Here is a 23,268-nt window from a genome sequence, read left to right on the forward strand (position 1 = left end):
CTGTCTATATACTACTTTTATAAATTATCAAGTGCAAAGGGTATAATTAATTTATATATATATATATATATATATAAACACATAAATCTAGCGTAATGTCCCAATTAATGCTTACCATGAAAGATAATGCAAGTGTAATGACTCAAGTCTAAATATTATTAGTTTAGTAATTTTTCAAACTTAAATTACAAAATTTTTAAAAATTTAAGTTAAAATTCAAGTTGTTAATAATAATTGATTATGTTTTAATAATTATATCTATGTCTTATATGAAATGGGATATCTCATAGAGGTTCTTGTTTTTCAAAATAATCTTATTTTAGTTTGATTCCTAGATTGAAACTGAATCAAATTATGGCATAGTCCTAATAGAATTCAAAGCAAAGTAGAAAGGAACACAAAAAGGGCCAGAATTAACAATGGCCGCGGGCATGGTGTGTGGCAACCTGCCAGGCTTTCGCCTGGAACTGATACTCGGAGGAAACCAAGACATGCGAATTTTTTCCCACATGCTTTAATGGAATGTTGAATATTTTTTACTGCAATAATTTTTTATCTGCTGTCACCTTGATTTTTTCTGCCTTGATGCTGGGAGGGTGACACAAGCACAAGCACAAGCAGCTTTGTGGGGCATATTTACAGGGCAATGAGAACAGCGTATCTCTGGCTATAAATTAATCACTCGATAAGAACTCTTCAACAACAGCAGTAGTGGCAGAAGCTGCAGAGTGCAAGCAGTTCCCTGGTGACTCTGAAGCGCAAATGTCAGATTCCAGAAGCAAAAAGGGTGGTTTGATCACCTTATTCTTCATTGCAGGTCTCTTTTTTCTCTGATATGAAGTTTCTTCTCAGACACTCAACTGTGTTACAGGTTGGACTAACGTTTGTGTTTATTGGTTGGCACGAAGCAGGGACCCTGTCAGGGGTGATGCTGTCTGGTTTCGGATGGTTAGCAAACCTGATTGTCTACCTGGTTGAGGAATTCAATGTGGATAGCATTGATGCTACTCAGATTTCCAACGTGGTTCATGGTAGTATAAACCTGATTCCAATCCTTGGAGCTGTCATTGCTGACTCCTCCTTGGGAACCTTTTCTGTTGTTGCAATTTCTAGCTTTATCTCTTCCCTGGTAAAATGACTTTTTTCCTTTTATGTTCATTCTTTTATCTTTGGTGGTTTGAGTAATTATACTTCATTTTCATGATCATATAAGAGTGTTTGCTCAATCTGGTAGTTATTAAGCTTTGCAGGGGATGATTCTGCTAACCTTAACAGCAAAAGTCGGCTCTTTGAAGCCCCCGCCTTGTGAAACTGGATCAAGCTTGTGCCAAACTCCATCGAAACTACAATTGACAATCCTATATGTGAGTATGGCTATGGCATCTGCAGGTTTGGGAGGGAGCCGATATACTCTAGCAACAATGGGAGCAAACCAACTTGATAAGCCGAAAGATAAAGAATCTTTCTTCAATTGGTTCTTTTTCACTATATTTGCATCTTGCATAATAAGTTCCACAGCTCTTGTCTATGTTGAGGAAAGCATTAGCTGGGGGCTCGGATATGGCATATGTTCCGCTGCTAACTTCATTGCTTTAGCTGTTTTCTTGGCCGGATACCGATTCTATCGGTATGACAAGCCACAAGGGAGCCCATTTACGGGTCTGCTTCGTGTTGCTGTTGCTGCTGTGTGGAAAAGGAAGGTCGAGCTATCAGCCAGAAGTGATGATTATTACCATGAACATGATGGAACGAACAAGGTCATGCCTGCAACACCAAAACAGAGTTTCGGGTAAAACCTTTGATTTGCAAATTATGTCCACTACTAACGATTAGACCTATAACTACCCACACTTTCGTCTCTTCTTTCACAGAAAAGGCGCATGATGCTACTGAGAACTAATAGTTTTTCAGGTATAGTCATACATGCAGAAACCAATGTCATTCCATGTGAAGTTTAGGCTACTAGGTGTACTACAATGAGAAGTTTTAGTCATTCAGATCATGATTTAGTGAGTATGCCATAAGAAAAGTGCTCGGTCCTTATCCAAGAGTTCAAAAGATACTCAAAAGATAGCAATCTTTTGAAGTGTGACATTAATGTCTAGAAGGCTTTTCCATCCGTTATTTGATCCCTTGAAATTCCATATGATATGATGATCAATGAGTGGTAAGAAATATGATGATCACTTTGTTGTTGACCTTTTTAAGTGGTGATAATTTAGATGCTATTTAGTTCTATAGATTTAGTGGTGAGCCCGAAGGCGCATGTGCTCCGGTCAACCCTTGCTCAAAGAACTTGGAAGTCTTATTTTAATCACTGTGACATCAAATGATTATCTCTAACTTTAAACTAATTAACCTAAGCAATGAAGGTGAAAATGTTTTCTCCTTTGATGTAGGTTCTTGAACCGGGCAGCACTGAAAACTGAAGGAGACATCCATTCGGATGGATCAATTGCAAGACCATGGAAGCTATGCAGTTTACAACAAGTAGAAGATCTCAAAACTCTGATAAAACTTTTCCCAATATGGTCAAGTGGTATATTTCTCACCACCCCTATAGCAATCCAATCCAGCATAACAGTTATCCAGGCTCTATCAATGGACCGTCACCTTGGGTCCAACTTCAAAATCCCTGCTGCATCTATTATAGTCGTGATCCTAGTATCCTCATCTATCTTCGTGGCCCTAATTGATCGTTTCCTATTGCCCACCTGGCAGAGGCTGATTGGCCGGCCTCTGACGCTGCTGCAACGAATAGGAGTAGGCCACGTTGTCAATGTGCTAAGCATGGGAATTTCAGCCCTGGTGGAGTCAAAACGGTTGAAAACAGCCCATGCTCTCCACCTTGAGGCACAGCATGGTGCCATTGTGCCTATGCTGGTCTGGTGGCTATTTCCACAGCTTGTTGTGGTTGGCATTGGGGATGCATTCCATTTCCCAGGACATGTTGCATTGTACTACCAAGAATTCCCTGCCTCACTGCGAAGCACAGCTACTGCCATGGTTTCTTTGGTCGTCGGGATTGCTTTCTATGTCAGCACAGCTCTGGTCGATCTAATCCGGAATGTTACAGGATGGTTGCCAGAAAGCATAAACAGTGGAAGGCTAGATAACCTGTATTGGATCTTAGTTACGGCAGGGTCCCTGAATTTTACTTATTTTTTAGTCTGCGCTAAGTTGTACAAGTACCGAAACATTGAAAAGGAAGTCGATGATGCTTCCAGCTTTGATATATGATATTCCTGAAGAAACTAGAGCTGGAAGGCTTCATATCCTATCCCCCAAGCCAAACTTGTTGCGAATTTAAGATTTTCAATTCAAAAATCTCATGATCAAACCATGGTTATATTGGAAGGTGGAGTTGAAGTTTCTATGTACCAAAAAAGGCTATTGTCACTTCCATGTTCCTTGCAAGTATTTCTCATCTAAGCCAATTACCCTTCAGTTTAGTGATGTTACATCTTCCAAAAGCAAAGAAGGAAGATGCCAGAATTTCTTTCAATGACAAGTACAAGAATGGTTATGAGTATCGTCCTAATTTTGAAGAAAAGATAATGATTTATACGCGTTTAGCATCTCATCTCTTTTATTTTCCACCGCAAAATTGTGAGTGGTTCACCATCAGATTGTCAAATGAAAAAGGAAAGATGGAAGTGAGAGAGAAGGATTTAAATGAATCATTAGAAGAACTACCATTGCAGGTGGCTGGAATCACTTAAACCCACTTTCTTAATGCATTCTGATGGAAATGCATTCTCCACAGTTCATTATGGTCAATGCTTGTTCCTGTAGTTTAACTATTTCGATTTGTTGCAAAATATTGATTAGTTCTTGAAGTCATGATGAGTTCTTCCAGAGGAAAACATGTGATTGGAATATGGTAGGACCTTAGGAAATGATTAGAGGAAATTCTACTGTATCATTGAGGTTTTGAATGATCTATATAAAATCAATCCTTGTGATTCTCTGTATAGAATTGAGTCAAGTACTGCTGTTTCCTTGAGATAAGACCTTAGGAAATGATAAGAGGAAATTCTACTGCACCGTTGAGGTTTTGAATGATCTATTTGAAACAATCCATGTGATTCTCTGTATGGCATAGAGTCAAGTGCCGCTGTTTCCTTGAGATAAGACCTTATGAAATGATAAAAGGAAATTCCACTGCATCATTGAGGTTTTGAATGATCTATATAAAACAATCCATGTGATTCTCTGTATAGCATAGAGTCAAGTGCTGCTGCTTCCTTGAGATTTCCACAGTAATCCTATCAAGTTTTTGTATCTGTCTCAAAATTTTAAGTTCAAAATCTCAAATTCTACTGGTTAAGGTAACCCATGGCATTGGAGGCAGCCTCGTGAAAATATGGAGATCTGTTAATGCTCTTTTCAGTATAAGAAAAATCATGTCTAATGTCCCCATTTAAGAAATTTTGAATTGTAATGGATAAAAGAGAAAATTCCATTCTATTATCAGCATCCAAAGAATGCAGATCTGAAGTTACTGACTTCCATTCATGTATCAGTATGATTTGTTTCTTTTCAACATTTGCTGCAGGTGAATATAGCAAAGGCTTATACAAATCAGCTCAAATACCCGCATGTTCACAACCTCTAGTACAAGATTTCTTTCCAGAAACATATTCACAATCTCTAGTACAAGATTCCTTTCCAGAAACATACGGATAGCTAAATTATTTGACATTCAAAAACTTTGCGTCTCTTTGCTTCATATTGTAGGTGAAATACTCGGCAACTCAAGTCCTGATTCTCCTCAAGCTGATGTCCCCAATTTCTTTCAGGGAAATAGATCCTGAATGTCGAGGATATCAGCAAGCACACCTGCTGCAGTAGTATCATTCCCGGCTCCTGCGCCTTGAATAACTAATGGTTGTTCACTATAGCATCGGGTATATATTTCTAGCTGCAATTGCATCAGGTGAATGATAATTCAACTTCATATCTAATAGCTTAAAAATAGGAGCTGAATGTCTCAGCAGTTTTAATCTACCATAACTGAAAATGAGATGTTATTGTTATATCCATAAAACAAAACCAAAAAAGAAAAAAAAGAAAAAGAAGTTAAACCACGTGACTTCTAAACTTGAAGCCTTATCATTTAGTAAATATAGCTTTTTCCCTGTCCATCCAAATTCCAATGGACTAAGCACTGTAATTTCCTATATTTTGAAAATGTAATTCACTATTTGAATTAGACTATTAAAGTCAGAGAAGGACCCAATATCTAAAATAAGAGAAAGGAGGAGCTTACCACATTGTCACTTCCTTTCAATCTTCCCAAAGCAGAATTCTTAGTAAGTTCTTGAATTCCAACTTCGCACCTAAAAGCAGTAACGTGGTCATGGAACCATTAGCAAGTTCAAGGAGCGAAGAAAAACTGATGGTAATTAAGTCCAATGTTAAGGATATTTGCACAGACACTACTAGATACACACTAGTTAAATTTTACAAACATTATTAACATCATAAACAATCCTGCTTTTTCATTTCAACTTATTCTCAGAAAAGTCATTAGTTTTTACAAACAGTTTGGCTATCAGTTGGCCGGATCAATCAATCTCCTTCAACCTTCAGAGTTCTTTCTCTTTAGTCAAATTATATATCAATTATACCTGCAAATCCTCTGTGAGAAATCTACATTCACTTCAGACCTCAGATGAAAATAACAAATCACAACTTTTTAAATTTGCATAAGTCTGTCTGTATGAGCTTGAATGAATATGAACATTATGGTCCATGTTTCAAAAGCAGTGACTTGAATACCTCGTGCCTTCTATCACACAGACATAACGGAGCACATTCCCATTGAGTGAAGCTTTTCTAACTCTCTCTTCGATATTGTTATCAAGCTTTACAAGCCCACCATTCAAAAAGTCTTCAACAGACATCTTACTAGGTCCCATTTCTTCAGGATACAAGCTCTCAATCTACAAAATAGATCAAACCATCAAAAGGAAGTTAAAGTTGACCAGCTATTTCGACAAAATGCCAAATCAAGGTTGGAGGTGAGAGGGGCAGCCACAAGCCCATAAATCCCCATCTCATCACCCCTTCTCCCCCAAGAGAGAGAGAGAGAGAGAGAGTGTGTGTGTAAAACAGTTCTTTGAATATAGTAAAACCAACAAAGTTATTTTAAACTCAGCCCCTCCAAAATTCTTATTACTCCAAATACTACAAGATTCAGTAGTCAGTATTCACCTTCATCATGACCTAGCTCAACATGAGCAAAAGCAAGATGCAGCATGCATACTGTTCTGAAAGCAACCTCAATGTCTATTCCTTATCTCAAAAAATGGACAACCTACAGTGTCATGCTTTGAACAAACATACATTTCCCCATTGCTTTATTATTGACAAAAAGAACTATCAGCAATTTCTATAAAATAAACAAAGTTATAAGTTCTAATAATAATTTTTTTTTTTTTGCAATTTCTTGAATCCTTCACAGGAAAGATGCTGATCAATTGCTTTTGTAACATTTGCAAAATATTACCCTGTATAAAGTTAATATTCAATGGAATATAGTTCTCAGCTGAAAAAATAAAAGGGTGTATGATTATTTTGACTTCACAGCAATCAATAGAACAGCAGGGAACAGAGAGTTTTACTACTGACCCTTATGCTACTTAACTCAATACGCCTCCCAAGAAGTCGGGCAAGGATCAAAGCCTGTTTCATAGAATGGAAACTAAGTAAATCACACATATATGTAGTTGAAGCGATTTGTTAAAATTCTAAAGTAGGAAAAGATCAACTTCACCCTGGAGTCTATGTTACCATGATAAATCCATTTCATCAATTCGATTAAGTTACGTTGAAAAGTTGCTATTCCAGCTATAATCCCTTAGACCAAGTATGAATCAATTTATACATCAAGGAGCCATTAGCAGATTTTAGATGTTAGACAGGACAAACTGGACCATAGAAGTTTTCCTATGCAAAAGACCACAATGGCTATTTATTCCTACGTCTTATATATTTTGAAAATTAAACAAATATTTTTCCTTATATTTAATATAAAATACATGAAATGACAAATAAACCTCATAAATGGATCAGCAAAGCGCATAAGAGGTCCAGTTATATGATAATGCATATCTGCATGTAATAATAGTATATTTGTTGCCAAACAGTTTATATTAATAGATGGCATGAGTTCATATCTAAGAGAACAGAGCTTGCAGTCCAACAATTTAAAAATATATATACAAACTAATCAACATAAAAGGGACTTTAATCATTCAAACCTTCCTGGCAACATCCATCCCACTGAGGTCATCTCGTGGATCTGCAATGACACGATTAAGCAATAAAATTACATTTACAGTAACTCTTAAAGATCTTGCAGAATCTACCTTCTTTGTAAGAATACCATGGGCCAAAGAGAAGAGTCAAATTTTTAAAGGCTGGAAATCAATTATGCATGGCAAAAAGAATCTCAAGATTCACCTATCAACAAAGTTTTTGGCTAAAAGACAGCAATTTTAGTTTTATAGAAAACCTGGTTCAGTGTATCCCAAGCTTTTAGCAGATTTAACAACTTGGCTCAATGGCTTGCCATCTTCAACCTCACTCATTACATAACCCAATGTACCTGTCAAAAACAAGTTTGTTTATAAAAAAACAAATCAAAAGCTATAGTTGTATATAATTAATAACCATACAGAAACCAAGTAGACACCCAACAAACATTCAAACTAACAGTATAGATTCATAACAATGCATTCACAAATTTTTACCGCTCAAACTTCCAACAATACGATGGATGGGGTCTCCAGATGAAATCATGCGATTTATTGATGATATGACTGGAAGCCCAGCACCAACCTAATAGACAATAAAGCTAAATAAGTAGAAAAAGTTTGGGACATTGCAGTAGAGTTACATCAAACTCCATCTTCGCAGCAAAAAATATTTTAAGGAGATTGTTGCAACTTCACTTACAGTTGACTCATGCCGTATGAAGCGAGGATGTGAAACCAATTTGTCATAATCCTCCTGCAGGACAGGGCAAAGAAAGATCATAACAATTTTAGACCAGCAGCAAGGTATAGATAAGAAAATCATAAAAATCATTAGAGAAAATGTTAATGACAGCATGAAATGCCTCCTTAGTATCTCTTGGTAGTTCAAAGTGAAAACATTCACGTCCACGGCATTACACAAAAAATATAATTTGACAACATGAAAAGCATCTCTAATTGTTTCAAGTTACCAGCTAATATGCTGTGTACTAGAACTTATTACCAGTGTGGATGTAAGAGGCTTTTTATTTGCCAGAACAATGCAACAACCCAAGTCAACCCCTTGCTTTAGCACTCCAACAGTTTCCGAACTGGCTGAGCAATCTACAAGGGCTAAACCTGTGGTGAAATGATTACATTACAAAAACATAAACGTCTTGGCCCTCTTGGCCATGAACTAAGCTTCACTTTAAGTAAAGCTAATCAATGACCACATTCCGGGACAAAAATGTCAACAGCAAACAACACCAAACAAACCTGTTGATTTTCCAAGAAGCGATGCAATGCCTAGCACTTCCGTTCTTGATTCTGAATTGGAGAACGTTTGACACTCACCTGTGTGAAATAAGCAACAAAGAAGCATAAGCGAGATTGTAAAAATAATTAAAGGAGTAGCTCTCGTCTGATAAAACAAAACATGGATATAAAATAATTTACCTACGCCATTAACTTTTGACAAGGAAGAACCATCTGATTTGACCCTACAAACTTCAGTTAAAAGATTATCGTGCAATTCCTTTTGTTTAGCATCTGACGCAACAACTAGTGATTTACTATCAGACACTCCCACAACTCGTAAATGAACTCCCTGCTTTCAAATAGATTATATCCAAAGCAATATAGTTATCACTCATCATCAATGAAATAACTCTAAAGACTTCTCCTTTAACTCATTTCACTCCACAAACAATTCACCCAAATGAAAAAACACAACAACTTGAACAATGCGAAGGACGTTAGAATGAAAAGATGCTATTTTTAACGCAAATAAAAGAGACCCAACAAGGAAAAAGATTGAAAACGATGAAAGAAATGAGAAAGAGAAGTACGAGTTTGGCGTGAAGGGATCTGCAGGACACAATGTGCTGGAGGAGTTGGCGTCCAACACCTCCACAGCCCATTAGAATTAGAGGGATAGTCTTCATTATTCTGCTTCTGGTTGATCTTCTAGCTCTTGGGTTTTCTTCTTTTTGGCTGGTTTTTTATGAAACAAAACCCTTTTTGGGAATTCTATAGAGAGTGGATGAAGCCAAGGTCAGTGAAGTGAAAAGAGAACTAATTTTTTATGAAGCTGTCCCAAGTTTCTTACTTTCCTTCTTTCTCCTTTGATGGGTTTTGGACTTTTGGACCTTATTAGGGAAAACAAATATATTCTCTGCTTTTTTGTTTCCGTTCCTCTGATATCCAACATTTTGGCTGTAGTCCAATACATTACAATAACAATTTTCTCTCAATATTTATTGTAAAAGCTTAATTATTATATTTAAGGCTAAATGCTTTTTTAGACTAAATTAATCTTATTTTATTAATATAAATCTTATTTTTTAGAGATATAAAATAGGAGAACCTTTAAGAATTAAGACTTATAAAAGAAATAAACAGTCCAAAACTTGTTTAAAATACGAATACACATTTTTACTTGAAGATGGTTGTCAAAAGAAATCATCAAACTAAACATAGGAGGACCAGTAAGAAAACTGTGTCTTTTATTTACCGCTAACCGGGTAAGAATGGATCCGAAAAAGGTTGATCCCGGGTCGAAAATAACGGGCTTGTTGTTCTCACTTCTATCTATGTTTCTCATCTTCGAAGGTGCTTAACAAGACAATTTGGGGGGGTATCTTTGTAAATTTGAAAAGTTTAAACAGCCAGAGTTTAGGGTTTCTCACTTTCTCAAGAAAAAAAATAAAACAAAATAAAAAAATATTTTTCCTTCCAATCAAACGATCAATCTCTCACAGTCCCACTCCAAAGACTCCTTTTGTCCTTAAAATTCTTCATCTATACTCTCCTTTTCGACCCACGGTTTGCGCTTCAAGATTTACATTTCCAGGTACTGCTTAACTCTCTTCATTTCCTTATAGTTGTCTGTGGAAAATTCATGAATTTGATCAACAAGTTAGTTTTTTTCTGCTGTTTTTTTAACATGGGTTTTGATTTTAGATGATTCTGAGTAATGGGTTTTCTTTAGTTTTAGTTCTCATGTTCAATCCATGGAGTTTCAGTTTTCAGCTCTTTAATTGTTTTCTTGGCTGTCATGGATATGACGAAAAGGCATTATTTTTTGTGTTCAATCTTTGTTTTTCTTACATTTTACGTGAACGCGTGTGTTCATCTGTATGCATAGTTATGTGCAGAACAATTTTTGAGCGATAACTTAGGGACTTTAATCAATTTGAAAGCTGGCTTTATGCCTTTATGGTGATTAGCTAGCTATTTCTCTCTTTGAGTTTCGACTTAGTATTTTGCATTAATAGTTTCATGTGGTTGGCTAGAAAGGTGTGGTAATTGCATAACTTGATGAACTGTAATTCCTATGAGAGGTTATATTAGATGTATGTGTGTGAGAGAGAGAGCACTTGGCTTTTTAATTATGTTGTACTGAATTGCTTCTTTTGGCTGATGGAAAACAAGTGCAGATTGCTTCAAAAAGAATAGAATATGCAAGGAACTAAAACATAATTCGCTCACATAGTAAGGCACTTTAATGAAATAGTACTGTGCAGTCGATAAGTATGGATGTCCATGTGATTGATGCAGAAGAGGGTTTGGGCCATCGTGGGATGTCAGATGATGGGGATGCTGAACCCAATGAAGGTGGAGAAGCAAATAATGCAGAGAATTCCTTAGCTCATGATGAGGATGGGATTTCTGAGCCATATGTAGCTATGGAATTCAATGCTGAAGATGCTGCTAAAACTTACTATGATGAGTATGCTAGACGTATGGGATTTAGCTCTAAAGCCGGTCAGCTTACCCGTTCCAAAATAGATGGGACAATAGTTTCTAGGGAGTTTGTCTGTGGCAGAGAGGGTTTGAAAAGAAGGTCTGCTGACAGTTGTGATGCATTGCTTAGGATAGAGTTAAAGGGAGATAAGTGGGTCGTTACAAAGTTTGTGAAGGAGCATAGCCATTCAATGGTGAGTCCTAGCAAAGTGCATTACCTTCGTCCCCGCAGGCATTTTGCTGGTGCTGCAAAGACCATGGCTGATAGTTACCAAGGAGTGGGAATTGTACCAAGTGGTGTGATGTATGTTTCTATGGATGGAAATCGTGCCTCCATGGATGCAAATAATCGTGGCCTTAGGAACACTCCTCCGGCAGAAGCAAACCGCTCAGTTAAGAACATTGGAACACCAAATTATGCTGTTAGGCCAGTTAACAGAAAGAGAACACTGGGGAGGGATGCTCAAAATCTGCTTGATTATTTCAAGAAAATGCAGGCTGAGAACCCTGGTTTCTTTTATGCAATACAGCTGGATGATGATAATCGCATGGCTAATGTATTTTGGGCTGATGCAAGGTCAAGGACAGCCTACATGCATTTCGGTGATGCTGTGACACTGGACACAAGTTACAGAGTAAATCAGTATAGAGTGCCATTTGCTCCATTTACAGGTGTGAACCATCATGGTCAGACAATTTTGTTTGGTTGTGCATTACTACTAGATGATTCCGAGGCATCTTTTGTTTGGCTTTTCAAAACATTTCTTACAGCAATGAATGATCGTCAGCCTGTCTCTTTAATCACTGATCTAGACAGAGCTATACAGACAGCAGTGTCTCAGGTGTTTCCAGGTGTTCGACACTGTATTAATAAGTGGCATGTTTTAAGAGAAGGCCCGGAGAAGTTGGCTCATGTTTGTCATGTGCATCCTAATTTTCAGGTGGAACTGTATAATTGCATAAATTTGACTGAAACTATTGAGGAGTTTGAATTATCTTGGAGTTCCATTCTCGAAAAGTATGATCTGAGGGGACATGATTGGCTTCAGTCATTATATAATTCCCGTGCACAATGGGTCCCTGTTTATTTTAGGGATTCCTTTTTTGCCGCAATATCTCCCAATCAAGGATTTGATGGCTCTTTTTTCGATGGTTATGTGAATCAACAGACCACCATACCTATGTTCTTTCGGCAGTATGAACGAGCAATAGAAAATTGGTTTGAAAAGGAGATCGAAGCAGATTTTGACACAATTTGCACCACACCAGTCCTGCGGACACCTTCACCTATGGAGAAACAGGCAGCAAATCTATTTACACGGAAAATATTCACAAAATTTCAAGAAGAACTAGTTGAAACTTTTGTTTACACTGCTAATAGAATTGAAGGTGATGCAGCTATCAGCACGTTTAGAGTTGCAAAGTTTGAGGATGACAACAAAGCCTACATAGTTACATTAAACTACCCAGAAATGAGAGCTAATTGTAGCTGTCAAATGTTTGAGTATTCAGGCATCCTCTGTAGACATGTTTTGACTGTGTTCACTGTGACAAATGTACTTACACTACCATCTCATTACATCTTGAAACGATGGACAAGAAATGCAAAGTCTGTGGTTGCAACAGATGAACGTAGTAGTGAACTGCTGGCCCAAGAGTCCTTGACAGTTCGGTATAATAGTTTATGTAGGGAAGCAATCAAGTATGCAGAAGAAGGGGCAATAGCTACAGAGACTTATAATGTTGCAATGGGTACTCTTAAGGAAGGTGGGAAGAAGATTTCTGTTGTGAAGAAAAACGTTGCAAAAGTTGCACCTCCCAGCTCACTTGCCAGTGGGGCTGCCTATGATGACAGAAAGAGCTCAACATCAGCTCCAGATACAGCACCTTTGCTATGGCCACGGCAAGATGAAATTACACGGCGATTCAATCTTAATGACACTGGTGCTCCTGCTCAATCTGTTTCAGATTTGAATCTTCCACGTATGGCACCTGTTTCCCTTCATCGAGATGATGGTCATCCTGACAACATGGTACAATAAGAATTCTTTGCTTTTTAACATAATTTCATTTTATCCTTTTGTTTTGAATTGAAGAACAGGATACTGACTTGATGAGATTATGGGGTTTTGTGATGTAGCCGGTTCTTCCTTGTTTGAAGTCAATGACTTGGGTAATGGAGAATAAGAATTCAACGCCTGGAAATAGAGTGGCAGTGATTAATTTGAAGGTATGCATTTGGTAAAGTTTAAATCCAGAACCTTTAAAATTTATAACCTCCAAATTAATTGTTGAAAAGCCAGAGTCACTGCTGAAGTGCGTTGAACCCTTTAAAGCTGTTAGGCTTATGTCTGCCTTTGTGGAGTTCATAGCTATTGTTACTCTTTTGTCACTTATCTTCGACTTCCTTCAAGCTTTTTTCTTACACATATCTGATATATAATTAATTGATACAGTTGCAAGATTATAGCAAGAATCCATCAGCTGAAATGGAGGTGAAGTTTCAGCTCTCAAGAGTTACTTTGGAACCCATGCTGAGGTCTATGGCTTATATTAGTGAACAGCTCTCAACCCCAGCTAACAGGGTTGCCGTCATCAATTTGAAGGTATGTTAATTCATAATCAAGTTGTACTCTTGCAAAATGATGTTATGATATTTAGCAAATAATGGCATGCTATTTTCTTGGAAGTATTCCTAAAACTGTGGACAGTTATTTTCTTGGAAGTATTTGAGATACGAGGCTGACCAATTGTTATTTTATGATTCATTTTCACATGTTACCTATTGTGTATTAATCTGCTTGTCAGGTTGGATTCTAGTGGAATTTGTGATTGTGAAATGAGTATGCTATTTGACTCTTGTTTTAACATCTGTTATAGTTAATGATTAAGTGGCAGCCAACTTGGCTCAATGATTCGTTGCTTTTGCTATAGATTGCTTTGTTGCTTCTAATATCTCAATTCATTTCCCATTGGACAACCAAGCATGGCTTTTGCCATTTTTTTTTTACCAGCTGAAAACCTCTATCTGCCTTTTGTATGCTCATGCAAAGTAGAAGTCAGGTACTCTATGATCCAGCAACTGCTTTTATACCAGCTGGTTTCTCATTTACTGTTTTTTGTTTCACATCCTTAACGTATGCCCTTGCATTCCTTTTCACCATCTTATTCAGTGCTTTATCTTGAGTTGCCTACGCATGCTTATACAATAAAATTTCGATGTTCATCACCAATTGTTGCAATTGTTGCCCTTCCCGAACACCCCAAATGATCTGCTGCACTTTTGGAGAATATACTCAGTAGTTTTTTTTATGTTCATTCTTCCATTCCAGCTTCAAGACACCGAGACTACTACAGGAGAGTCAGAGGTTAAATTTCAGGTGTCCAGGGATACATTAGGTGCCATGTTGAGATCAATGGCCTACATCCGGGAGCAGCTTTCAAATGTTGTAAGCATCCTCTTCCTTTACTAGTAGCAGTTATCTGTCACCGCCTATGCATAAAATGTTTAATGAGATGAATACGGTATCATCCTCTCCAATCTTCCTCTGTCTTCAACCATTTCCTAGTAGGATCTCACCTCTGTAATTTACTTCCAGTTCTTGACTTATAATATCTAATCATGTTAATTTCTTCACCCTTTCCAACAAAGTTTGTTTGTTCTCTGATTATCATGGAATTTTACTTTTAGCAGACTGAGCCACAAGCAGAGCCTTTATTAAAGAAGCATAGGAAATAAAGGCATGGAAGTTGGGAAGAGTACTTGGGTAGCCTATCTCTGTGGATTGCAAGCCATCTTTCACCAAACATTTGGCCCCAGATAGCAAGATGATGGGGATGCTCCTGCTTGTGGCCTGTATATTGGATGGATTTTTTCCCTCTCTCTAATTGTTTCCTCTTCTTTGTGTAAGCATATTGTGTAACATATATGTACATGTAAAAAAGGTGAATTCAATCATAATATTTAGTCTGGCTTACACATTCGAGGAAATACCATTCCTGTAATGATTAGGCTTCAGCAGTTGTTGTTTTGCTCATATCTTGGAGGGTATGCATTGGCAGTCTTTGATTATGTGTCTAATTCAGTTTTTCTAAAGTGTAGAATTCAATGCCAGATAAATAGATGATCCATTGATGCTTGGTAAAGTGTCAGATGCAGTCAGGACCCAGTTGGTCGAGGGTCGTATAACACGGCTCCGGTGTGGGACAAAGGCCCGTCCAGAGGGATTTACCAAACAGGGCCTCAAAATATGGTTCCTAGTACACAAACTCCCTTGTATCACCTCGAGGGAGACTTGTTATCATGCTCATAGGAATTGACTGCAACAACATATGTGCCAAAAAACCCAGCACCGATACCATAACCTGTACGGTAAGATCCTAGATTATCCTCAAACTACTGCCAGTCAAAGATTATCAACAGAGGCAGGAACGACTTTCATTATCAAGTATAAAAATGCTCAGCTCATTTTAGCACTAGGGAAGAGTGAAACGAATGGAGCAACTATCTGAAACCTATCTCCACTAAAAGTCCATTTTACAGCAAATACAAATTTGTTAACCATTATATGCCCCACCCATGTTCATAATAATATCTCTTTCCAAGTCGGGTTACGTGGGACAAAAAATACAGAAAGACAGTTTCGCAGCAATTACACACTTCTTAGTGATATCACAGCAGGAGAGTACTCTTAATCACAAAGAGAAGAAGCAGAGCTAGTGGTGCACCCGGCAAGATTTAAGAATTTTCACGTTATAACAAAATGGTACAAGGTCAATGCTTCTCCTGTCAGACTACGTAAAATAACAGCATTTGACCTTGGAATGGTTTGATGAATAGCTTTTTGCCTCCGTCAGACTCATTTTAGTCTTTCCATCCCTCCATTTCTAATACCTACAAACTCCTGTAGTCTATGACAGTGACTTCGTCCTCCGGTGCATCTAGGTCTTGATAACTGCATGATATAAAACAGCATAGCATTACTAACCTGACTGTATAAGAGAAACACAACAGGGTGGTAACCTCAGAATTAATACGTGTTTACTCATATCCGAGAAGTGCCGGAGTCAATAAAAATCGAAATACCAAACATATAATCAAGGAACACAGCACCTCTCCCTCTTCCCAATCCATAACAAAAAAAGGAGACTGCTTTTGTTGCATTTATCAGCAGTGGCAATCAAATTTTATGAGACAAAAGAGCAGAGAAACCATGAGAGTAAGGGGAGAAGAGGAAGGGGGAAATGTGATGGCCTGTGAGCATATACCAATGTACATATAGATCTCAAAAGGTGAGGCATGGTTGATCACAAGCATGTCACCAAATCATAACACAGTTTGATATTCCATTAGTTACATGGAACACCAGAGCCACTTGTCAATTGGAGGAACAGCATATACCCTAGCACTACATACAATTAAAATATATTTTAAATTTATCAAATTGAAATATTCAGGAACATGAAGTAAACTGTACATTTTAATGCCAATACTATATTCAAGCAGACAAGAAGTTAAGGTTAAGCTCAGAGTAAAATAGTTCCCAATGGTTTAAGAACAAGCAAACTTACCTACGTAAACGCCGAGGATCCTGTCGGAAGCCTGGAGGCAAAAGAAAGGGGGCTGGTCCACTTAGATTAGGTCCAGGACGTCCACCTCTACTATTGCCTTCGAAAGGAGGAGGACCACCCCGCTCTCTAAACACCTGCATTGCAAGTTCAGGTGGAGCTGGAACGAAGGGCCCCAACGGACTGCAATTACACATGTATAAGCCCTCAAGATGATGATAAGTTAACTACTGTTGCTTGTAGAATGCGCAAAACTTACCCAGCACCAGGAACAGGCATCAATACTGGCGGAGGTGCTATATCTGAGGAAAATGGTGCTGCCACCCGCATCCCTTGTCCTCCAAAAGCATCAAACATTGTATCATCACGATTCCCTCCATCAGGACCATCATTGTTGGATGTAAAATCACTTGATTGTGGGTTCTCAGATCTATCATATCTATCACTGCCATTTGCTCGATTATCACGTTCTCTACGTGGGCCACGTTCATCTTTCAAGCGATTTTCCAATATTTTACGTCTCTGGGGCTTGTCCTTCTGCAAGAAGAAAAAATTATAAAAAAGAAATAGAAAAAAAGATGAGGTTATAAAAGCAATAAGAGCAATAATAACATCAAAACAACACCAGTCGTAGCATACCGGTACAGATTGCTGCATAACAGGCGTCCCACCAGGCGCATCTGGATCACTGTGAATGGCAACAATGTAAATCTTACAATATTATCCTTAAAATAGAATATATAAACAACTATATGCTCCATGTAAGACCATACTCACTTCATGTAGTTCTGGAAATAAAGCTCTTCACGCACTTTAGATGTTAGCTCCATCACAAGTTCCGGATGTTTAAGTTTAAGATGCTTGTGCACGAATTCTGCAGCATGAAAGAGCTTTGTGCAACCCTTAGCACCACAACCATACTTCCAACCATACTTTTCATCCCTAATCTTCCGGACATAAGGATCCAAAGCTTCAACAGCAGCAGCATCTATTTTGTCCTTAGCAGTCATTAATACCAAAGGATCTTGACCCCTCAATCTCTCTTGCCACCGTGAGTCAAGTTTCTTTTCCCACTCAGATCCATTGTTAGTCACATCAGAATTCTTTCCCTCTGCTCTCACGTGCCTAAGACCCTTAGCTTCACTTGTTTCAATCATTCCATAATAATCCAAGCCATGGACACGCCACAAGTAAGTTATAAGAGTATCAAGAAGCTCAACGCCTTCCAGGCCTTTCACAGAAGCCAAGCCACGTACAATAATTACAGGGCCCGTCAAACCACCATGAGATTTATCTCTATTTATTTTGTCATTGTCAGACCCACTTAAAATATTTTCCTCAATTCCTTTTTCAGAATCCAGTTTTCGTACAAGGCCCTGTGCTTGCTCAATGTCAATCTGAATTCTTCTGGGTTCAGAACTGACAGGGTGAGCCTTTGGAGCCGCAGAAAGATCAGTTTCTTTTGCAGGTCCCCTACCGTGCCGCCTTCTTTTGCCACCAATGTCTGCTTCATCTTCAGAATTAGGATCACTGATCTGTCCTGATTTATTTGATGACAAGGCATTGACACCAGGACTTCTGCATAAAGATAGAAGTTATTCATCAGGAGCTGGAAATATGTTTTGTGAAGCAGCTGGAAAATATGCAGGTAGCCAGGTTAAATTTGCATGTAAAATAGGTGATACAAAACACCAATCTTACAATTCCAGTGTTCCACTCTGCAGATCAAGCAAAAAGTCCTTCGCAACTTTGCGTGCAAGCTCATTCCTCCTAAAAAAGAAATGCCCAAAACAAAACATGAAATTGAAAAAAAGAATCCAAGAACAGTGCGATAAAGCTAATGAAATTTTGATTAAAATGCGGACAAACAACCCATCAATGACACCATGCTACAAAATACAGAGCTGAAGGGGTTCCATCAGCTTACTAACAAATTTATGAACTGAAACATAATGAAACATGCAAGTATAACTAACCTTTCAATAACAGTAACCAAGTTTGTTGGATGATATTTGTCTCTCAACCTACATACAAAAGCAAGTCTAATTAGAACAATGAGGTGAATGAAAGGTCAGGAATTCAGTGAACAATGGGAAGTACCATTCCTCATCTTTGTGGGCATCAAAAAATGCTCGTTTTTGGGTAGATATATACTCTGACTTGTATTCTTGGTACCTACACAGTAAAAAGTAGTTCAAGTCCATTTGTTTAAGGCACAAGTCCCAAAAATGTTAAAATCAAATCAATAAAATTATTCCAAATTAATACCTTCGCTCAGCTTCAGCTGGTAATATATCATCCTCAAGCTCTTGGATGAATTGCTTGTATGACATCAATCCTTCTCTGAAAAATTTACTTCTCATGTCATATTATTGAATGAGATAAATAAAGATCCAACAATTAAACAATAAGAACAATTCTGACATTCTCCTCAGTTAAAAGAGAACTTGAATGATACCATCAATGCAATGAAATGAAAAGCAATTGAAACCTCATCTAATACAAGAGTCCACAATCGAGATGGAAAGCTAACCTTTGAGTACTCCCTGAATTGGCAGCATCACCATAACCACGGCTGGAATCCCAATCTGCAGAAGCAATATCATTCAGCAAACGAAAATAAAATAGCATAAATAGAAAATATTGATAAAAATTTTGCTGCTGCTGCATTAAACAATAATGCATCATAACCCTGAGGAATTTTAGGAGTAATACTGACCTACTCATCGTAGTGCCATCATTAACTGCAATTATGCATCATTTCACAGATGCCCAAGTTACTTTGACTATATGCATCTCAATACTTGCCAAAATGACACTACTTTCTAGTAAAGGCAACAAAAGGAAACCTAAGTGCCAAAAGATCAGTTTTGACCCATTGTTAATCTCCAATTTTCATAATTCATTGCATGAAAATAAACTATTCCTAAACAGAAGGAACTTGAAGGGTTCCAAAAAGAAATTACTAATTAAACACGAATTCTCCATAAAGGTATTAGAGACTAAAATTAAAAAATTAAATGCAAGAAAGGCAGGTCTGTAACTGTAATATCACCTTTTAAATTATACTAGTAATAACTGTCAAAAAAGAAGGCAACTAGAAAGGCCAAAAGAAAAGTTCTTCAAGACTAATCGAAGTGCAATAATTAAAGTTTTGAGGCAATTTGAAAGTAGTTACGCAGTTTCAAGAAAGGCCACCTTGATAGCCACCTGAAGTGCGACCAAAGTACCGACCATGAGGCCTTTCTTCAGGGTAACCAGGCCTGCCCATCATCTCACGATCATATCCACCACCATAGTCATACCCAAACCTGCACAATCAAAAGTGTTTTACAGCATGTGCAAAATTTGAATATAACCAAAACTGCCTAGTCAAAATAACAAATCATATACGAGAGCATCACAATAGATGAGCAAACTATGAACATAAACAGAACTCCAGAGTCAAAATAATGAATTGTATAGTCATATATAGAAGATACACCAGATACAGAGCAATATGAGAAAAATGAGCAAATGAACATTCTCAGGCACACATTATAGGGAGAAAAAAAAGGTCAGTGTCAGATATTTACAGGCAGTCCAGAATTTTGCTAAAACAATTTAGCTTTCAGAAATAGGAAAAGGAAAGTCCCCTGTTCCCTTGACATATAAGGCATCCTTGTAATGAGTAAGCATTTTCAAGAAGGAAATGATATGGAGTATCATATATATTTCTCAAGCAAACCAGCAAACACTTCTACATCCTTCATTAAACATAAAAAATGTTACCCTAGTCCAACAAAAACATTTTCTATAAAACTAACTCACCCAATGGGTCAAATTTAGTCTCCTATACTTAGGGTTCTTTTGCAGGACCAGCAGTAGACCTCAGGATTTCGTTAGTGGGGCTTTGCATTCAAAATAGCCACATCAGAGCCGACAATGTATATTTTACAATACTATACAGGTCTATACCTAAATTAATGATAATTTTCCATCTTAATGTAACTGACTTCTTGCTTTTTCTTTCAATGAACCCCCAAGCTTTAATCAAACAAGCGAAATCCCAAGTGTAACAAATCAGAAATATATTCATAATATTAAGGGTAACAAAAACCCTAATACCATAAATATAATCAATAATTCAATTACATATAGCGAAATTAAGCGAAATCAATTTACATTTTAATTGTAATAAAAATAAATCCAAAAACTAAAATATTACCTTCTATCTCCAGGTCCAAATCCTCCTCTAGGGCTCCCTCTCCTCCCTTCGTATCCTCCATCCTCCCGCCTAGACCTCTTATACGGCGGCGACCTCCGCGGCGGAGGCGAATGTCTCCTATCCCTGTAATTCAACGGCGGTGGTGGAGGGCTAACGCTGCTGCGTCGCTTGTAATCTCGCTCCCGAGGAGGTGGAGGCGGAGGGGAGCGGTTGCGATCGTAGTATTCGCGGTCTCGTCGCTCACGTGAGTCTCGGTCGCGACGTCGAGGAGGAGGCAGAGGCGGGGGAGAGGAGTTGGGATCATCAGATGACGGAGGCTGTCTGTTGTTGTTGTTGTTGTTGTTGTTGTTGTTGTTGTTGTTGTTATTGTTGTCTTTGCGGTCGCCTCGCCGGCGGTCGAGTGAATCGACCAGCATGTTTATGACTTCGGCCATGGGGCGGGGGCGGTGAATCGGAACCCTAGAAGGAGAAAGTTGAGGTAGGAATACGAAAACGCTCTTTTTATTTTTTTGCGGGGACTGAGGATCGAGAGCGAAAGAAAGAGCAGCCGAGCTGGTCCAGAAAATAAATAAACAAAAATCAAAATAAATTTTAAAAAAAAAAGGTATTTTCGTTTTTATATATTAATAATTATACATGAAATAATGTAAAGTTAATTACTTATCAAAAAATATTAATATTATTCAATATTATTAGAATTAGGAAAAAATATTTTATTGACAGTCATTTAATACAAATAGAACTCCTATTTATAAATTAAATAAATATTTTTAATATTTATAATAAAAATATTTTTATGAAAATCATTCTATTTAATTAAAATATTCTTGATAATTTTAAATTATATTAATAATGATATTAAACATTTAAAATAATAATTTAAAATTACAATAAATATAATTATTTTCATCTTTAGTTAAAAAAATTTCAATATTCATATTCTTATATAAAACTTATGTATATACTAAGACTGCTTAACTTTTTCTTTAACTTAAAAACCATTATGAAGTTCTTATAAAAAATAATAACTTTAAAATTAAACTAAAACTGTTTGGTAAACTATTTAACAAATAAATTATATAAACTCTAATTTTGATTAAAATTATCATTAAAAATATTCATATCATCTTCAATCACTTAATAAACTATAACAAAACGTTTCAAGTTTATATATGATTTTAGATATTAAAATCAAATAAATTAATAAAAAAATAAAACAACTCTCAAACTTATATAATAATAATAGTATTAGATTTTTATTAATTTAGCAAGCAATTGGATTATGATACTTCAATTCTCAAAAAAGTAAAAAAAAGAGAAAATAATGTATTTGACATTAAAATCTTTTTGGTGAAAAAGAAAAAAAACTTTAAAATAGTATGTGAATACAATTTTAAATTTTAGATTTTTTTTCCTTAATTTTATAAGAACAACAAAATTTTAGATTTCATTATTCTGTTGTTTGGTGTTTTATTTTTTTTCTTGATAGATTTGTAGAGTGAGATAGAAGAGAGGAAGATAACAATTTATATTGGAGAATGATGATTTACAAAAAGAACGAGATGAGAGAGGGATATTTCTTGAAAATTTGATATATTTTAAAAAAATATGAAAAGAAAGCTCCTCTTTTGAGCTTTTTTTTAATTTTGTTTTTTTAAAAAAGTTTTTTTTTTTAAGTTTCTCAAAAATCATGTTTGATCTAACTTTTGTTTTTAAGAGATAAATAAGCTAAAAAAAATCAAGCCAAACGGTCACTAATTTTTTATATATTACAATTATACTCTTTTTTTCATTTTAAATCAAATATAAAAAAAAAAACCTATCCTTATCTTTAAATTGTTTAAAAAATATTATGATTAGTGAAAATAAGAATGGTCTTAAGTATCCCTAAAAAATATTCACAAAAAAAAAAGAAAATAAATAAAACTCCATATCTTTCTATCACTCATATTTGAAAAAGAAAAATTTTGATTTAAATCTTATTTTTAAGAAAATAATACTAGTAATTAGTATCGAGTCATGACAAAAGCAAATATACATAGAGAAATATCAAAATATATACTAGTTATTTTTGTTAAATTACAATAATTTGTACAAATTAATTTTTATATTTTTATTTTTATTTAAAAAGCACTATTTTTTATTATACTTATACAAACTTTTAATTCATAATAAAAAAAATTAATACAAATTAATATTTTTTATTCATGTGACAATAAACTAATTTGATGACACGATTATGTGTTAATTTGGTGTAGTCAAGTCATATAACATGTAGCAATGTGTGTGTAAGGGAAAAAAGAATAAAATTATTCTAAATTGCTACGCGATTAGGACATCAAATTATATTTAAATAAAATATATGGATATAAGTTTGATGATGATTGATTTTTCATTATAAACTAAAAATTTATATGAATATACTAAAAAAAATTCTTTAGATACAATTAAAATATAAGTATTCGATTACATAATTTCATTATTATTTAAACCAATAAGAAA

General features: G+C 36.2%; 4 protein-coding genes across 7 annotated transcripts; 2 read left to right on the plus strand and 2 right to left on the minus strand.

Moving 5' to 3' along the window:
• The first annotated feature begins 668 nt into the window (after positions 1-668).
• Positions 669-3,541, plus strand: LOC18590836 (protein NRT1/ PTR FAMILY 2.7-like). The gene is made up of 4 exons (XM_018126692.2): positions 669-817; positions 912-1,129; positions 1,251-1,789; positions 2,400-3,541. The coding sequence occupies exons 1-4, from the start codon at positions 763-765 to the stop codon at positions 3,238-3,240; spliced, it is 1,653 nt and encodes a 550-aa protein (XP_017982181.1). The 5' UTR covers positions 669-762; the 3' UTR covers positions 3,241-3,541.
• Positions 3,542-4,488: 947 nt separating this feature from the next.
• Positions 4,489-9,464, minus strand: LOC18590837 (Glyceraldehyde-3-phosphate dehydrogenase-like family protein). Of its 2 annotated transcripts, none has more exons than XM_007016596.3 (12): positions 9,095-9,464; positions 8,703-8,853; positions 8,523-8,600; positions 8,269-8,384; positions 7,966-8,019; positions 7,761-7,848; positions 7,523-7,615; positions 7,269-7,309; positions 6,637-6,690; positions 5,785-5,948; positions 5,273-5,342; positions 4,489-4,924 (listed from the first exon to the last, which is right to left on the minus strand). In XM_007016596.3, exons 1-12 carry the CDS (start codon positions 9,188-9,190, stop codon positions 4,799-4,801), a joined length of 1,131 nt encoding a protein of 376 aa, XP_007016658.3. In that variant the 5' UTR covers positions 9,191-9,464; the 3' UTR covers positions 4,489-4,798. The 2 variants fall into 2 exon arrangements, with proteins under 2 accessions (XP_007016658.3, XP_088665583.1); XM_088809457.1 differs by having other exon boundaries at positions 8,703-8,856.
• A 492-nt stretch (positions 9,465-9,956) lies between these two features.
• Positions 9,957-15,072, plus strand: FRS3 (FAR1-related sequence 3). Of its 3 annotated transcripts, none has more exons than XM_018127330.2 (6): positions 9,957-10,098; positions 10,680-13,024; positions 13,132-13,221; positions 13,448-13,597; positions 14,324-14,440; positions 14,683-15,072. In XM_018127330.2, exons 2-6 carry the CDS (start codon positions 10,781-10,783, stop codon positions 14,728-14,730), a joined length of 2,649 nt encoding a protein of 882 aa, XP_017982819.2. In that variant the 5' UTR covers positions 9,957-10,098; positions 10,680-10,780; the 3' UTR covers positions 14,731-15,072. The 3 variants fall into 3 exon arrangements, with proteins under 3 accessions (XP_017982819.2, XP_007016664.3, XP_007016659.3); XM_007016602.3 differs by having other exon boundaries at positions 10,685-13,024; XM_007016597.3 differs by having other exon boundaries at positions 10,685-13,024; positions 14,686-14,982.
• Positions 15,073-15,487: 415 nt separating this feature from the next.
• Positions 15,488-21,309, minus strand: SE (C2H2 zinc-finger protein SERRATE (SE)). The gene is made up of 12 exons (XM_007016604.3): positions 20,767-21,309; positions 19,758-19,870; positions 19,093-19,147; positions 18,828-18,902; positions 18,660-18,734; positions 18,536-18,583; positions 18,261-18,329; positions 17,337-18,137; positions 17,199-17,247; positions 16,819-17,096; positions 16,563-16,742; positions 15,488-15,946 (listed from the first exon to the last, which is right to left on the minus strand). Exons 1-12 carry the CDS (start codon positions 21,198-21,200, stop codon positions 15,886-15,888), a joined length of 2,238 nt encoding a protein of 745 aa, XP_007016666.3. The 5' UTR covers positions 21,201-21,309; the 3' UTR covers positions 15,488-15,885.
• Between the last annotated feature and the right edge of the window lie 1,959 nt (positions 21,310-23,268).

The sequence above is a fragment of the Theobroma cacao genome, chromosome 9, assembly GCF_053813885.1.
Source record: "Theobroma cacao isolate CCN51 chromosome 9, ASM5381388v1, whole genome shotgun sequence".
In the NCBI taxonomy this organism is placed as follows: domain Eukaryota; kingdom Viridiplantae; phylum Streptophyta; class Magnoliopsida; order Malvales; family Malvaceae; genus Theobroma; species Theobroma cacao.

Coding starts and splice junctions, on each gene's coding strand:
- LOC18590836 (XM_018126692.2), top strand. CDS start 763: ATGTCAGATTCCAGAAGCAAAAAGGGTGGTTTGATCACCTTATTCTTC. Junction 818..911: donor CACCTTATTCTTCATTGCAG/GTCTCTTTTTTC, acceptor GGCACGAAGCAG/GGACCCTGTCAGGGGTGATG. Junction 1,130..1,250: donor CTAGCTTTATCTCTTCCCTG/GTAAAATGACTT, acceptor TAAGCTTTGCAG/GGGATGATTCTGCTAACCTT.
- LOC18590837 (XM_088809457.1), bottom strand. CDS start 9,190: ATGAAGACTATCCCTCTAATTCTAATGGGCTGTGGAGGTGTTGGACGC. Junction 8,020..8,268: donor AGCCTCTTACATCCACACTG/GTAATAAGTTCT, acceptor CCTGTCCTGCAG/GAGGATTATGACAAATTGGT. Junction 5,343..5,784: donor TGTGTGATAGAAGGCACGAG/GTATTCAAGTCA, acceptor TACTGCTTTTAG/GTGCGAAGTTGGAATTCAAG.
- FRS3 (XM_018127330.2), top strand. CDS start 10,781: ATGGATGTCCATGTGATTGATGCAGAAGAGGGTTTGGGCCATCGTGGG. Junction 13,025..13,131: donor ATGGTCATCCTGACAACATG/GTACAATAAGAA, acceptor TTTGTGATGTAG/CCGGTTCTTCCTTGTTTGAA. Junction 13,598..14,323: donor TTGCCGTCATCAATTTGAAG/GTATGTTAATTC, acceptor CTTCCATTCCAG/CTTCAAGACACCGAGACTAC.
- SE (XM_007016604.3), bottom strand. CDS start 21,200: ATGGCCGAAGTCATAAACATGCTGGTCGATTCACTCGACCGCCGGCGA. Junction 18,903..19,092: donor AATTCAGGGAGTACTCAAAG/GTTAGCTTTCCA, acceptor TAAATTTTTCAG/AGAAGGATTGATGTCATACA. Junction 18,138..18,260: donor CAGAGTGGAACACTGGAATT/GTAAGATTGGTG, acceptor ATCTTTATGCAG/AAGTCCTGGTGTCAATGCCT.